The sequence below is a fragment of the Lygodium microphyllum genome, chromosome 27 (assembly GCF_053477565.2).
Source record: "Lygodium microphyllum isolate KBCC chromosome 27, Lygodium_microphyllum_v1.1.10, whole genome shotgun sequence".
NCBI classification, from domain to species: Eukaryota; Viridiplantae; Streptophyta; class Polypodiopsida; order Schizaeales; family Lygodiaceae; genus Lygodium; species Lygodium microphyllum.
This window is the reverse complement of record NC_141161.1, coordinates 102584159-102602079: the sequence shown is the minus strand read 5'-3', so window position 1 is coordinate 102602079 and position 17921 is coordinate 102584159. Positions and strand designations below refer to the sequence as shown.

The window sequence follows — 17921 nt, the reverse complement described above, 5'->3', positions numbered from 1 at the left end:
AAATAGATGCTAATATAGACGTGCCAGTAGACGCATAATTATTTAACCACTTAAAATTAGCAATTAATATAATTTAAAAACCAAAGTTAATAATTATTTAACCACCTGAAATCGATTCTTGAGCATGCACATGTGCGCATGATAAAAAACATAGAATTAAGAATACACATTGAATCATTGAATTAAAAAAATAGAGTTAATAATTACTTTTTCATTGCTCTCTAATGAATGGCAGTTCCTCCAGTTGACAAGCTTGATATAAGTAATTAGCGGCAAGCGACAGAAACCTTACAATTAGTAGCAAGCATTGCAATATGTATCTCGTAATTTCTCTATGTACTTGAAGATGATAAAAGATACTTCCTTTTTATTATGGAAAATTCAATTTAACTTTAAAATTGACTATTGATTCTTGAGTATGCACATGTGCACATTATAAAAACCATAGAATTAGGAATACACATTGAATCAATAAGCAAATTATCTCATCGCTCTCTCTTTTTCTCTCTCCTCTCTCTCTCTCATTTCCTTTTCTCTCCTCTCCCTCTCATTCCTCTCCCTCCCTCTCTCTTTTTCTCTCTCCTCTCTCTCTCTCATTCCTCTCCCTCCCTTGCCCTCTCTCATTCCTTTTTCTCTCTCCTCTCTCTCTCATTCCTTTTTCTCTCTCCTCTCCCTCTCTCATTTCCTTTTCTCTCTCTTGTCCCTCTCATTCCTCTCCTTCCCTCTCTCTTTTTTCTCTCTCCTCTCTCTCTCATTCCTCTCCCTTCCTTGCCCTCTCTCATTCCTTTTTCTCTCTCCTCTCCCTCTCTCATTGGCATGGGAGGTTGGAATACACAAGGAGGGAGGTTGGAATACACAAGGCTTACAATGCAAAGTCAGAACACTACAGGGTAGAGGAGTCTGTAAAAAGACAGCTATCAATCAGGTGACACTTTTTGGGTATTGGCATGGGCTAACAATATAAGCAACTTGGACCAAGACCATTTCACAAGTGAGCTGGACAACCGGACTGGCATTAGGTCCAAGGATAATGATTAAAATGCAGATCATTCATTAGTTTTGAAGCCACAATAAGGTTGCATGTAACGCTGCAACATCAGCCTCAGACTTTTGCAAATCCTCACCCACCAGCAAATCAATAGTGGCTCCGCCCACATCAACCACAACAAACTTTTCTCCTTCTCTGATGGATAGGAATCTAGCATTTTGGAGACAATGCAAAGATGCAGCCTCTGGCTCCAGAACTACTCTTAATAGATGAGGGCTAGCATCCTCTGAGCATGTTCTTCTTGACACTCCCTTGACCGTACCAGCTTCCTGAGCACATTTCCTTATCTTTTGCTTGGCAGCTTCTGCCCATATTGCTGGCGCGGAAAGACACCATTGAATATCCTTCATCATCAATTGCCCACCATACCTGTCCCTCAGGTAATGCAAGATAAATTGTGATACTTTCTTGAGGTAGTTGACGATGAGAGACTCAATTGAAAGGCCTTGAGGAAGAGCCTTCGATTTGGATTGACCTTTGTAAGGAGCTTGTTCTGCTAGATATAACTTGAAACCACTCATGAAAGTACTTCCGCAAGGAAGCGATTGCGTGCATGCAACAATCATCTTGATGGCAATCTGGTTTGTGTTTTGCAGTAGGGCACAGAGGAGGCCTCATGCTGCAGGGGTCAGTCACGGTTGATGTCGTGCACAGATGTGGATGTCGTGCAGGGGCCATACCCTCTCTTGCTCTATTTGCCTATTATGTTTAACATCTTATCTCTTTTTCTCTCTCCTCTCATTCTCTCTTTTTTTCTCTCTCCTCTTCCTCTCTCATTTCCTTTGGCTCTCTTCCTCTCCTTCTCTCATTTCTTCTCCCTCCCTCTCTCTCTCTCCTTTCCATATTATGTTTTCTTCTCTCCCCCTCTCCCTCTCCCTCTCCCTCTCTCATTCCGCGTCTATTTTCGTGTCTATCTTCGCGTCTATCTGAACAATAGACGCGCATATACACGCAAAAATAGATGCACACATCAAAATTCAAATCATACTTAAATCATTTCTTTTCAAACTACGCCTTTCCTTTCCTGCATTTTTTGCAGTTCTGAAGCTTGAGTTTAGCCGACATGCAGTCTCTTCATGCCTTACCTAGTCTCTTCATGCCTCGCCTCCTCATGACTCACCTCTTCTTTCATTTCAGACACACAAGAAGGAAAAAAGGAAAGCCAAGGAGAAGAAGAAAAAGAGAACAAGAAGAAGTAGCAAGCAAGCAAGCAAGCAAGCATCAAGGGAGGGTAACTTACCAAGGAGAGGAAGAAGGAGAAGGAAGAAGCGCCACCACTCACCACACCAAACACCCAAGGTGAGTCTCTCTCTCTCTCTCTCTCTCTCTCTCTCTCTCTCTCTCTCTCTCTCTCTCTCTTTCTCTTTGTTTCTCTCTTCCTCTCTCTGCTCTATCTGTGTATTTAGGATTTGTGATTCCATTATGTATTGCATTTTGTAAATCATCAATGGTGGTCATCGGCCTAAAATCAGCCGACCCAGCGCGTCTGATAGTGCATCTACATCTTAGTGTAGACGCAGATATAGATGCGAAAAATGTTTCTCTGAGGGTGCATCTTTGATTGCGTGTGCTCTGCAGTGTACACGCGATGATACACGTGCTAATAGATGCCCACAGAGACGCATGTATAGCCGCGCACAGAGACGTAGGTATAAACGCTGTATGTAATATGTTTTATCTACACAGGGTAATATGATTTTTCTTGTGTAGATGTGGAATCGTGGATCCTCCAGCACCCCATTCAACAAGGAGCAATTCATGGGGGAGATGGCCAATTATCTTGGTCTCCCTCCCACTACAGATGAGGTTTTTAGTGTGATGTCTAGGACACCTATCATATCTTTGCCTACACAGGGATCAGCTGAGGTATATGGATCGGTCGAAGCACGTACATCTGCAGAAGCATGTGTATCAAGTGAGATAGAGAGTAATGCATGTCGAGGAAGGAGGGAGAGTGGTGCGGGAGGACGAGAAGGTCAAGGGCTTTGTGGGGGTTGCCTAGGTGGTGGCTCTCAATCACCCTCACCGAAAAATGAGAGAGGTTAGCCTCCACAAATGTACTACTCTGTCACTGATGTTGGTGGTATCTTGCATGACTTTGAGGGGAGGGAAGTGATAGCCTACTTGAGGAGTGTCATGCATGCCACATACAAAGATTGCATGATTCCCTTCAAGCACCAAAAAAATGATTTGTGGCAAGAGATGCTGTGGGCAGTACATAAAAGCTACCCTAATCTCGAGAATTCACGATTCTCAGATGATTGGGGATGGTGAAAGGTGAGAGACGCGCTTCAAAACAAGAGGTCTCACCTTAGGACGCGCGCCAAGGAGTCATTGTGGAGACAAGAGCAGGGGCGCCCTGGATATGGCCAACCACCCAATTGTCACCGCAAGGAGTGGAAAGAGGCCAAGAAAAGAGCAGCAGAGAAAATGACAAGTCGCCAGCATGTAGAGGTGCGACATATCCAGATGGCAACCATGGGATTGTCACATTATGGATCGGGTGGCAGGGAGTCATGGGAGGCTGAGTTTGTAAGTATTATTTGATTTCTTTTTTTAAATTAAATTTTGTAATTTATTTCACTTCATTATGTAGTGTGTTTTAATACGTTGTATGTTCAAATTGTTTTGTAGTATCATATTGTTGGTAGGATGCCTACTCCTAGAGAGGTAGGCTACCATCGAGGTCATAACCGGGCGTCCACTTGGCAGCATTTCTACGAGGAGGAACTCATCACGGATGAGCAATATAATCGCGCCATGAGGATTCCACCACCAGAAGAGGTATGTTTTATTTTTTACATGAAAAGTGTAGATAACTCTAATTTATTATTTGTAATGGTATTTATATACCTTAATCCTTTGTGTAGGCGAACCCTGATGCAGTTGAGGATAGCGAAGAGGGGACTAGCAGTAGCGGTGGTGGCAACGGCAGTGGCACAGGCAGCGGTGGTGGTAGCGATGATGATGCCTCTTCTGAGGAGATAAAGAGGAGCCCCATGCATGCATGCCTCCCCTTGGCTTGTAATTTTCATTTTTGATATGTATTACTTTCAGCTAGTGCTTGCGACCATGACATCACAAGCACTAGAACTCATAATGTAAAAACATTTCATCTATATATATGAAATTTCGTGTGCTACATACATTGTTTTGTTTTTAGTATCCAATCTTTGAAATAATCATTCTCTGTTTTCCCTAAGTATACAATTTGATGTTGATGGGGGGAAAAAGACCAGAGAGCATGTGGCTTGCAAAGCCACATGCTCTCTGGTTTCTTTTTCATACCTCTGTTTTGCGCGTCTATCAGCGCGTCTAAATTGCACGATAAATGCGTGTCTATTCTTGTCAAAAACTTTCAGAATAAACGTGGTTTTAGACGCGTAGATACATGCTTGTATAGACGCACAATATGAATATGTCCACTTTTTTATAAATATGATTATATATTTACGTAGCGCGTTTATACGCACGTCTATAGGCGCATCTAAGTGTGCGTGTAACTCTGATCATAAGCGCGCTTTTAGACGCAATTTTGTAGATGCGCAAATAGACGCATTAATAAACGCGCCCGACATTTGTTTTCACAATTCAAATATTGCGTCTACAAGTGCGTCTATGAACCCTTTTTGTTGTAGTGTATGAAGCGCGTCTCTCACCTTTGACCATCCCCAATCATCTGAGAATTGTGAATTCTCGGGATTAGGGTACCTTCTATGTACTGCCCGCAGCACCTCTTGCCACAAACCATTTTTTTGGTGCTTAAAGGGAATCATGCAATCTTTGTATGTGGCATGCACGACACTCCTCAAGTAGGCTATCACTTCCCTCCCCTCAAAGCCATGCAAGATACCACTAACATCAGTGACAGAGTAGTACATTTGTGGAGGCTAACCTCTCTCATTTTCCGGTGAGGGTGATTGAGAGCCACCACCTAGGCAACCCCCACAAAGCCCTCGACCTCCTCGTCCTCCCGCACGACTCTCCCTCCTCCCTCGACGTGCACTACCCTCTACCTCACTCCATACACGTGCTTCTGCAGATGCACGTGCTTCGGCTAATCCATGTACCTGAGCTGATCCCTGTGTAGGCAAAGATGTGATAGGTGTCCCAGACATCACACTGAAAACCTCCTCTGCAGCAGTGGGAGGGTGACCAAGATAATTGGTCATCGCCCCCATGAATTGCTCCTTGTTGAATGGGGTGTTGGAGGATCCAGGATTCCACATCTACACAAGAAAAACCATATTACCCTGTGTAGATAAAATATATTACATGCAGTGTCTATACCTGCGTCTTTGTGCATGTCTATATCTGCGCCTCTGTGGGTGTCTGTCAGCGCGTCTATTTTTGCGTCTATACCTGTGTCTACACTGTCATCTGGACACGCTGGTGACAGACGTACACAGTCGGATCATTTCTTTTCAAACTTGCTTAAAAAACGTGCAAAAAAACCTCCATAGATGACAAGATCTAGTATGTGAAGAGAGAGAAGAGAGAGACAAACAAACAGAGAAAGCAAACAAGATTGAGAGAGAGAAGAACTCACCTTCTTTGCTTCTTTCAATAGGTGGTGGCTAGGTTACAAGCTCCTTGTCCTCCTTCTCCCTTCCCTAGGTAAGTTGCTTGAATCTTCTTCTCTTCCTTGCTGTTTGGCTCTTTTTCTTTACTCTTTGGCTCTTCTTTCCTCTTGTCCTCTTTTACTCTTATTTCCCTGCCTCATTGTCTTCATGAAGTGATAGATAGACACGAGTAGTGATGTTGAGCTCCAACTGCAGAAAACACGCAAAAAACACAGGAAAGCACAGGTTTGAAAAGAAAGCCACAACTTTTTTTAAATTTTTCTATACCTGCATAGTGTGTCTGTAAGCGCGCATAATTGCACGTGTATATGCGTAGATAATGCCTATTACACGTGCTTACAGACGCGCAGGAACAATTTAGGAAATCAATGCATGCATTTAGGGAATCAATTGACCTATGTAGTGACATATATAACAAAGATTGAGAATAAGAGATAACACATTGGCAAGTCAATTGGCACATATGTAGTGACTTACTAGACCATCCCACTTACAATTGCATGCAAGTATCAATAGGTGAATAAAGCAAGAATGGTTTTTAGCTAGAGAGAGATAATGCAATGAATGTGTATACGAAAGAGATAGAGAAAGGCATATTATCCATCCATCAATCAAAGATATGTATATGAAGTGACTTGATATAGTAATTAAAGTATTGTCATTTTTAGGATGCTCCATTGACGTCTGTAAGTTCCTATGACCTTGAAGTAGAATATAGCCAACCACACTGTCCATGGAAGGAAAACTTGGCCTCATCAAATTAACCAAGTTAATTTACTTATACATTTCATAGATAAGAGATTTGTAGTTGGCTTGTTGGTATTAGCCACTAACAAGTGGACACACTGGCTAAAGATGATGAAAAGAGGACATGTGCACATTGGCTACATGTGGTCCACCTTATCTAAAATTATATGTGAGCTATAAGTGCACCTTGACATGATTGGAATAGCTTGCACATGCACAAGCCAACTGATTTACATCAATCTACTCATGCTATAAATTGGCATGCATGGCTAGGTTAAGTACACAACAAATGAGACATGTGAGTGTATTGATCAGTTCTCTCTCTCTCTCTCTCTATATATATATATATATATATATATATATATTGCAAATGCACAAGTCAACCTTTGATCTATATATACATCCAATCATCATGCCCTATCCCATCACATTTGTATAGGGCATGATTGGATGTATATAGGGCATGAAATCACATATATATAATTAGCTTTGAATGATTGGATGTATATTTGTAATATTCAGGAAGAAGTAAAGTTAGTAGTGTATATCATATCCTATGCATGTATATGCCCTATACATGTATATCATGTTCGTATGATCCTATACATGTATATCATGTCCTAGCGTATGATCCAGGTGTAATTATGTCGTATATACATCCAATCATACCCTATTCAAACAAATACTAGCTGTTAAGAGGTTTGGTCATATTCAAGGACTTTATGAGAAACACTACAAGGATTTGGGCTAGTAGCGACGGCGGGTAGCGGCGTCCCTATTTGCGTTGCAAATAGCGACGCAAATAGCGACGCTCCACAGAGAAAAAAGCGGGTTGAAACCGAGCGCGGTTTTATTTCGCCTTTGCACGTTTTGTGTTTTGAGAGCGAGAGCGAGCGAGAGAGCGACCGTCGTGAGAGAAGGAGAGGAAGAAGACTTGCCGCTGCTGTTGTTCGCGAAGGAGAGGAGGAGCCTTCATCGCAAAGAGGAGCCACCCCACACTCGCCATATCTCATTGGTAAGTCTCCCTCTCTCTTTCTTTTGCTTGTTTAAGGTTTAAATCACTTTCTCTTTTGCTTGTTTAGGAGAGGAAATGAGAGAGAAAGAGAGGGAGAGGGAGAGAGAGGGAGAGAAAGAGAAAGAGAAAGAGAGGGAGAGGGAGAGGGAGAGGGAGGGAGAGGGAGGGAGAGTGCATTCTCTCTCTCCCTCTCCCTTTTGCTTTTTTAAGGTTTAAATCACTTTCTTTTTTCCTTGTTTAGAGGAGGAAATGAGAGAGAAAGAGAGGGAGAGGGAGATAAAGAGAAAGAGAGAAAGAGAGGGAGAGGGAGAGGGAGGGAGAGTGCATTCTCTCTCTCCCTCTCCCTTTTGCTTGTTTAATATTTAAATCACTTTCTTTTTTGCTTGTTTAGAAGAGGAAATGAGAGAGAAAGAGAGAAAGAGAGGGAGAGGGAGAGAGAGGAAGAGAAAGAGAAAGAGAAAGAGAAAGAGAGAGAGAGGGAGAGGGAGGGGGAGGAAATGAGAGAGGGAGAGAAAGAGAAAGAGAGGGAGAGGGAGAGGGAGGGAGAGTGCATTCTCTCTCTCCCTCTCCCTTTTGCTTATTAAAGGTTTAAACCACTTTCTTATTTGCTTGTTTAGGAGAGGAAATGAGAGAGAATGAGAGAAAGAGAGGGAGAGAGAGAAAGAGAGGGAGAGGGAGAGGGAGAGGGAGGGAGGGTGCATTCTCTCTTTCCCTCTCCCTTTTTCTTTTGGAGAGTGTTAAGATATATTGTGAGAGGGAGAGGAAATGCGAGAGAAAGAGAGGGAGAGGGAGAGAGAGGGAGAGAAAGAGAAAGATAACATATATTGAAACAATAGCATATCCATGATTATGGTAATGGTATCCACTTTGCTTTTTTTATGGGTACCATTACATCGACTCCTTAAGAGGGCTAAAAATTAGTCATATACTTTATAAAGTCTAATTAGGAGATTTAAGATGCACGATAATAGACTTATCAATAATGGTATGCAATGTGCTTTGCCATGGGCCACGTACATTGGTGACTCTTTAAGATGGCTTAAAATTGGTCATATCCTTCATAATGTCCAAGTACCGGATCTAATTGTGATATGCATAACTCATTGTTTTTGTATTAACTTTATAGGCATAACAAATTAAAAATCATGCCAACTAGTCAACGGAAGGACTAAAAGAAAATGATATCCTAGCTAATGGTCATTACGGTACTTCATCAAAACGAACCCAAAAATATTGTTATAGAAGAAGAATCCCTTAAATTGAGCATCGACTATTTTCTTCAAATGTTATGACTATGAGTAGAATTGATTGAAACAAATTTTATTACTATAGTTGATAAATTTCATAGATGGCATTAATTTTATTACGCGATCCTAGCACAAAAAAACCACATTTCTAAGATGCTTTTTGTTGAGACTGATTTATTATTAGACTAAAAGATCCTCAATGATGCTCATAAATGGATTACTTATACTCAAAGCCCTCTAGTGCAGTTGTATAAGTAATCCTAGTAGAGCCCCTCTAAGATACTCAAAGTACATAACCTAGAGACCGTAGCTAGGTATATAAGGTATAATGGTTGTACAAGAAGACACCTCAATAATTGACTTATCACCATTAAATCCCAAAGAAGAATCGTGTTCCATCCCCTTCAACTCTATATTCACCTCATGAAGAACTTCATTAATCATAGCATCCTTGTCACCAATCTTTTTGTTGCAATGATGAAGTAACATATTCATCACTTTTCCTTTTAGCATCTAAGCCATTATCCAATCTTTTAGTCAAGTCCAAACATTTAGTCTTTGACTCATGAACCTTATGAACCAATGCTTTTTTTTTTTTACAATAACAAATTATTATCTACCGGGACAAACAAATCCTTGAGCATGGTATAGGGCCGAGATATAACATCAATAAATCTCTCAACTACTATGTACAATGCAAGAGCTTATGGTCAACTTGCAACTTGACATACATCTCCATAAAGCTATCCATTTGAGCCTTGTTTGCTATAATTTAGATAAGATGGAAAACGAAGAAGGTCTTATTGTTCAAGATCGCGAGGCGTATCTTAATCAGCGTGTCCCATGTCCTTGCTCTCAATACAAGTTGGTAATTAGACGAAAATACCGATTTTCTATAGAACACGTACGACGATTTGGCGAGTTTCAATCTGAGATCATTGATTAGGCGATTGCGGATTTTCAGCAAACGGTAATTTGAAGTTAATATTAATCATGCATTTACTCGCAAGCTAATTGAAAACCATACATAATAAGATTGGGTCTTGTTGGCAAATTTTCTATCCAGGGGGGTGATGTCTCGTCCCAAGGGGGAGTGCACCCTTTGCGGCCAATTAGAAGAGTTCGTGGATGTGCGATGGATGGATTGCAGGAGCCAATCCACCACTCACAAGGCCAATCTATACCATCAATGCCAGAGGAGACAAACAACCTTCCAGACCTACCTACAATCTTGGAGCCTGAGATGGAGGCAATGATTGATGCATTGATTCCCATGGATGTCGAGACATCTGATCCGCTTAGAGAGGAAGCATCCATACCATTATATGATGGGTTCCGAGTATCTCGGTTGAAGACATTGCTTGCACCCTTAAGTGTGCAAGCAAAATACGAGTGGAGTGATACGAATGTGACCAAGTTATTCAGGTACCTTGCACATAGGCTTCATTGATTTTTTTTTTGACACTATTATTACAAACATTTGTGCTTTTTCAAGGTGTTTTATGATTTTTTTCAGGTTATTAAAATATCATATATTATCACCTGCAAATACCATGCCTGAGTCTCGTGATGATTCACAATATGTTTTATGGAAGCTTGGCATGGACTACAATAACATCCATGCATGTATCAACGATTGCATACTGTTTTGAGATGAATACAAGACTATGGAGACATGTCCAAAGTGTGGTGCTCACAGATATCGACAGGACTTGGGCAAGGGCAAACCATCCCCCAAAAAGTTCTCAGACACTTTCCACTCATTCCCCGCATAAACCACATGTTTTGCACGTCCGGCATGGCAAGCTTGACAACGTGGCATGTGCAGAATAGGTCCACGGATGGAGTTTAATGAATATCAGCGAATTCACGTGCATGGAGCCACATTGACTCTACCTTCCCAAGCTTTGCACGAGAGCCAAGGAATCTTCGGCTCGGTCTCGCAATGGATGGTGTGAACCCATTCGGTCTGCGCTCAACTTCTTACAGTGTGTGGCCTAGAGTGCTTGTCAACTACAACATCCCTCCATGGCTTTCTACGAAGAAAGGACATCTCATCCTTAGCTTGCTCGTCCCAGACCGCTACAAAGTAAAAAATATGGACGTGTATCTTTGTCCATTAGTCGATGAGCTTAAGATTTTGTGGGAGGAGGGAGTCACTGTGCAAGATATGAGCAGGCGCGATGGTCGGCGGCGGTAAGCCAATATTCGAGCCATTATCATGTGGACGATGCATGACTTTCCGGGATTAGGAGAGTGCTCAGGTGAGCAGACCTCCGTTCTCGCTAGTAATATCTATACTTTATCTCATTCATTAATCAAGTATTCACTAGGTCGTGGCTCGCCTTACAGGTCTGGTTACCTCAGGTTATCATGTATGTCCATTGTGTGGGCCATAGTTAGATTCCCGAAGGTCACGAACCATGAAGAAGATGGTATATCAAGGACACGCTGCTTTCTTTCTGGAGGATCATGAACTCAGGGAAGGTTTTCTTGGACGACCTCCAACACGTATGAATGCCGCAAGTTTGTACGAGCTGAAAATGGTAAACCTAGAATCACATCCAAATGGAATGCGACGGTTCTCAGTTTTCTACGAGTTGCCATATTGGACCCACTTATAGGTCAATCACTTGTTGGATCCCATGCATATTTTCAAGAATGTGGGAAGCTTGCTATGGGACCACATCACAGGAAAGAGAGACACTATAGGGGCACAAATGGATTTGAAGGAGGTAGGTAAGAAGGAGGCACTTTGGCCGCCGTAGTCGAGTGCTGATGGTGGAGTGCAGCTTCCTCGTGCTCCTTGGGGTTTGTCCACTAAAGAAGAGCGCATTGTGAAGCAAGTAATCAAGTCTATCTGCACTTCGACGGGTATGATGCGTTCTCTCAGGTCCGCATTTTCTAAAGATGACCAATTGTCGGGGCTAAAATCCCATGATTGGCATAAGATATGTTCAGGTTTGTGAACATAGTGGATTGTAATTAGCGTGGGCATTTTGCAATTTGAAAAGTGGCCATTATTCATAATGCTTTCTCATTTGTGGCAGTTTGTCCTACCGATCGCGATCGCAGGATGCCTTACTCTAGAAATTCGCGGGGCCATTTACAAGTTGTCGACTTTGGTGCAATGGATCTCACAGAAAGAGATTAAGACGTCCTCTATTGAATCCACGAGGCGGGGAGTAGTGGAGACGGTCTGTCTCTTTGAGAAATACTTGCCCACTAGCATGCTCATGATACAAGTCCACCTGCTTATGCATCTTGTAGACGAAGTGGAGATTGCTAGACCTGTCCATACGTGATGGATGTTCTTCCTGGAGCGCTTCATGAAAACCCTGAAAGGCTTTTGTGACAACAAGCTCGGCCAGAAGGTAGCATGGCCGAAGGTTGGTTGGTATCAGAGGCGTTAGTGCATATCTCACAATGGCTACCAACGGTGGAACTAGACAATGAAATGCTATGGACGCTGAAGGACGATGATAGACTGACTGGAGATGTGGTGGTTGGAAATGGGGTAGAAAAAAGAATGGATGCCTCAATGGAAGAGAAGGTGAATCGCTTTTGTATGTTGCACCATGCCTCCATGGAGACGTGGCTCGCCAAGTACCAGATTGCAAGGCAAGATCGAGAGGAAGCGCGAGCTGAATTCCAATGTAGTATGCGTCATCGACCGATTTGACATCCCGAAGGCATGGAGGAGATGCCGCGGTTTATGTCAACACGATGGTTGTATGGAGCCTTGACTATAGCATCCAACGAAGGGACAGAGGTCTCAATGGAGGAGTGGGAATTCTCGAGGGGATGTAGTCCAAAGGTGATGAGGGGTTTAGAATATGTCGTATGTAAATTTTATATGCGACATATAATTTGAGTGTTTCAATGTACAGTGCAAAATATATAGTGCAGTGTGATTGCGCGGACGGCATTTTCACGTGGAGCATATTGACAAAATGCGCTCCACAATGGACTGTGGTGTCATGGCAAGGTTTGAGCAAGAGATCCGGCGATGAGCAACGGATCCGAACACGGTTGTGGATAAGATGGATTATTTTGGGAACTTGCAAAGTATTATTACGGTGGATTACCGTAGCTTCTCCATGATACTATTTGATGTGTAGTGGTTCAAAGTAGTACTTGGAGGAGCTGGAGCAACAGTTCGACGAGGTCCATCTGGATTTCTTGAAATAGATTGCGAAAAAAAATGGACGGATTTGCGCGACACCTTTGTGTTGCCAGCCCATTGTGAACAGGTGCATGGAGTCATTTGCTTGCTAATTGTAATACGACATGGTTTATGTCACAATGGTTTGAACTCGCTTTGTACGTGTTTGTGAACAGGTAATCTTCTATCCAAACCCACGACAACCTCGATGGTGGTATGTTATACCTTCAACTCCCCGAAGTGTGAGAGTATATGATCAAAGTGATGTTCCGAGCATAGATGAAGATAATATGCAAATAGAGGGGTCGATATTACAAGGGGTGGAGGCTGCCGCAAGCTTGGAGCCCGCATCGGCTAACAATGATGGAAATACAGGAGTCCAAGAATTTTTTGAGAACGAGACGGACTCATTCTTTTGTGGTGACATGATCGACCTTCTAGTGTATGTGGAGTTGTGTCAGGAGATTAACATGGGACCATAGGATACTTCATACTTGGAGCATCCACTTACTCAATTTGTTGTTTAGATCTTTTATAAAGGTACATAAGATATGCATTTTAAGAGGGATTTTTTAAAAATAATTTCTATTACTATGCTTTGTATAATTTAAGTTGATTATTCTAACACCATTTCTTATCTGTGCAGGTGACATTTTCAGGATGAGTCGAGGGATGAGCGATGAGGAGTTGCAGGAAATCTTCACACGCATGTCTCCAGACTAGCTTGTGAGATTCGGAGAGATGGAAAACCAAGAGCTGCCTCGTTCTTCATCAGGGCGCTCTGCTAGATCTGCTTCAGCGCGATCGGATGCTTCAGCTTCGAGTAGACGATCTCGACGCTCACGACTTGGGCCAGAGCGAGGGACTACATTGGGATCAGGGGGGTGCTGCTGTGGAGACACGGATGTGGTGTCTCCGTCTCGTCGTTCAACTGGAGCTGCGTCACCTCCAAGATTTGTCACACCTATGGGGACGTCTACTCCAGTTACTTCGACTTTTGCGCAGCCGTCAGCAGGTGCCACCCCTTTTGGTGCCACCCCTTTGGGTGCCACTCTGAGAGAGGTTACCCCCGTTGGTACACCGAATGTAGAGGGGTCTCTTGGATATGCCCAAGAGCGTGGACGAAGATGGGAGAGGACCCATCTTAGGCAAACTCCTAGGGGTTATGGATATCTCAGGAGCCATCATCATGAATGATGAGGGGAGGAGGGTGATGGCTCAGATGAGACAGTTGTGCCAACAAGTTTTTCGGCACAACGTCCTGGATCATTAGAATAACATACTGGAGGGGAGCAAGGACTACATAGTAGCATCCTTGCACGAGGAGTTTCCGATGCCAGCTGCAGTAGATAGATTCTCTACGGGCTCGATGATGGATTGCATGCGTGCATACATGTCACATAGACGATCCGACGCACACAAGGCAATCAAGAGTGGGGCTGCAAAGCCCGAGTGGTTAGATGCAGACGAATGGCGCCGATTCAGGGAGGAGGCTACAGATTCGCCAGGACGTTAGAGTCAGCAGCGGGAGGCGGCGAGGGCATGACTCGAGGCTGGAGTGGTCCATCATCTTGGGAGTGGCGGCCACAGGACATATTTGGAGGACTTTGTAAGTTTCTCTTTTGTTTTGCTAGTTTGTTTTTTTGAAATATTCTTTGTACTGACAATCATGTTTCTAACAGTTAGCATTTTATTTTCTTTGCAGCACTCCATTACAAATCGCGATCCGCAAGGCCTTGAGACTCGATATACAGAGAGGCACGGTCTCAATGCATTGATCGACTGATTGTATAGACACGGGGGCCCTGTAAGTCACTCATCTTTCTTGTCCGTAGTTACCATGAGATATTTGAATGCATTATTGTATGGTGGATTGATGTGTTGTTTCTTTTTCTGCAGAATCCGTTCGATGCTCCTTTGCGGCGGGATGAGCTTTTGGGGGACAAGGATTTCTAGCTCGCCCTTGATCCTTGGAGCTCACACACCTTTATTTTTTAGTCGCCTGATCTATGTAGACATTTTCTATGTATTAGTAATATCCTGTCATGATTGTACCAATCACTTTTTATGCAATCATGTATTTATTTCATGTATCAGTTTTATGATTTCAGTATGCATTCTTTTTGTTTGCAAGCGCTTTGTATATAGTAGTGCAGAAACTATTTTGTATGGCTCTCATATAGCACACAGTGCTATATGTGGCAGGGCAACTTGCTGCCCTGCCATAAGAATTTTTTTATCCATGTTACCATCGCTATTTGCGTCGCAAATTTACTGCTCGTGTCGCTATTGGCGTCGCTATGCGCGTTGCAAATTTACTGGTTGCGTTGCTATTGGCGTCGCTATATGCGTTGCTAATAGCGACGCCAATAGCGACGTTTCTATGGCGTCGTCAATAACAACACTTTTTACGACGACGGGGGTAAATTTTATTGTTTGTATTTTCGTCGCTTTAAACGTCGGTATAAGGTTGTAGTGAAATGAAAAATATGTGCGTTTATTTCACGTTTTTTATACTAGCGTGAATAGACGCACTGATACACGTGCTTATAAACGCGCCCGCTTTTTCACGTGTACAGTGCGCGTCTATAGGGCCTTTCTCTTATAGTGTCAGAATATCTTGGATCAAGCCACAATAACCTTCCATGGTACCATTGGCATCCTCAAAGTGAGCAAGGATACCACAATCTTGGATATTTCTCTTTTCATCTATACGTTGAGTTCGAAGATGTTAACCCTCACACCAAATAGCATTGAATAATGTGCACTAGTAGTAAAAGATAAAAGATCAAACATGTCAATTATTTATATAAAATATAACTTATAAAAATAAATTAATTGATAGTATGTCTCACATTTGATAAGCAACCTCGTGCGTATTCCCACTCTTCTTGAGATATATTAATTTCCTCCTCTTTTTCCATTCTCTCCATTTCCTCATGTAACCAATCTATATCAATATGATGTGGGAGTGCATTTAGATGATCTAGAAATGAGACATTACATCCATATCTGGTGCAAAATGCTTGTCTTTCACTTTTTCTTCTTGCCCTTGCTTCATTATATAGTGTCCCCCAGTTGCTAATTACATCACTATTGAGCACACAAAAACTATTTAACTTACGAAGTTCTTCTTTTGTTAGCACTTTACTCATTCATTTTCCTTGAGGTATTATAGATGTCATCCTCAAGTCTTCATCATCTTTCCATAGTCGTGGTTGAGAGGGGTCCACTTCAACAAGATATTCAGAGATATAAACAAGGGATGATTGTACTAACCAACCCTTAGCCATGCTTCCCTCAGGCCGTGCTTTTTGCCTCACAAAATCTTTCAAGGTTTTCATGAAGCGCTCAAGAAAAAACATCCACCTTGCATAAACTGCCCTACAAAGTGCGATCTCATTAATCAAATGTATGAGTAAATGTAATTGAGTAGTCAAAATGGATCGAGGAAAAATTTCCTCCACCAAACAAACCACCTCAACAGATAATACTCGAGCATCTTGCAATGTGTTTGGATGAATTTCCTTCGAGCTCACGTATCTGTCAGGATGCATTTGAGAATTGTTTATTTTTGTGTAGAAATTCAAAGATATATAATAAAAAAATACAATGTATACACACCTCACAAGCTCTTCCATCTTGTAAATGATATCACATACATCTTTGGATACACAATGGGATATGCTAGTAGGAAGTATGAACTGAATGTAACCAATATTCATAGATCAAATGATTAGTTGAGGAAAAAGTCATCATACCCCAAAGTTTACACATAGTTACTCCACTAATTACTATATTCATGGTTAGAGATACCCTTACTTGAATCATTTTGTGCCAATCGTTGGACTTCAAACCAGATAGTTGCTCCACACCTCTTTTCTTTTTCTTTATGAAGGCTCCCTTGAGACATCTCATACATCCTGTGGGTGTTCAAAAGCTACATATTTGTTCCTTCACTATTTTTTCCTCGTTCTTTGACAACATCCAAGGTGCATGGGCTAGCTCAATCTTTCCTCTGGGTCCAATGCGTGGCCAGGCTCGTCTCATGCGACCAATGTTACGTAAATCCTCCCTTACATTGACTGAATCACGAGCCCCTATCAAGTGATCCCATAATGTAGATACAACATTTTTGAATATGTGCATGGGGTCCAACAGGTGATTCATCTTGAGTTCAGTCCATTACGGAAGACGAAAAAACATAGAGAACCTAAAAAACAAACAATATATTATGTAAACAATTCATCATGCTAAATACTTTAAAGTCAATCGAGAGAAATGCACTTCTTACCGACTCATGCCGAGTGGAGGGTGGCTGTCGGCATTAATCCATCTCTCCTTCCAATCTCGAATGGTTAGAGATTGTGGACTCATTCCATTAGTAGGGAGAACATATTTGGGATGGTCAATAGGAAGAAATCGATGATGATTGTCATAGATAACCTTCTTTAAACGTGCCGGCCTAGAGGAAACTAGAGAGGGACCGCAAATATGACATGCATGATATCCTGATGTGGTTAAACCTGAACAAACAAGTGAATTAATAAAATGCAATTGATTTAAGTCTTGAATTTCAAATATAGAGTTATATACATGTACCTGAACACTCCCTGTATCTTGGGATAGACGCGAAGCTATGCTTACTGTCATTGCGTCTGCGGCCGCATCTCAGAGCGCGTGTATTCTGTGTCTAAGACGTGAGAATACATGCGCTCTGCACAGAAGAAGCTTTGACTTCAGAGTCGCGTCTCCAAGCGCATGTATCCTGCATGTGAGACGCGGGAATACACGCACCCTATCCAGAAGCTTTGACTTCAGAGTCGCATCTCCAGGCACGTGTATTCTGCATTCCACACGCGAGGATACACGCGTGCCAGAAGCATTGACTTAGGAATCACATCTGATAGGGTGTCTATACTTCATCTCAGATACAGATATACACACGATCTGACCAGAGGGTTGACTTTAGGGATGTCTCTAAGTGCGAGTCTATCGTACATTTTAGACGCGGTTATACACGCACCAGCCAGCTTAAAGAGAGGGAGGAAATGAGAGAGGGAGAGTGAGGGAGAGAGAGATAGAAAGAGAGGGAAATTAAAGAGAGGGAGAGGGA

General features: G+C 42.3%; 1 protein-coding gene across 1 annotated transcript; it reads right to left on the bottom strand.

Annotated features, from left to right (window-relative positions):
- Positions 1–1053: 1053 nt before the first annotated feature.
- Positions 1054–1569, bottom strand: LOC148012667 (uncharacterized). Its single transcript, XM_087669187.1, has one exon. It carries the CDS (start codon positions 1567–1569, stop codon positions 1054–1056), a length of 516 nt encoding a protein of 171 aa, XP_087525313.1.
- Positions 1570–17921: the final 16352 nt, after the last annotated feature.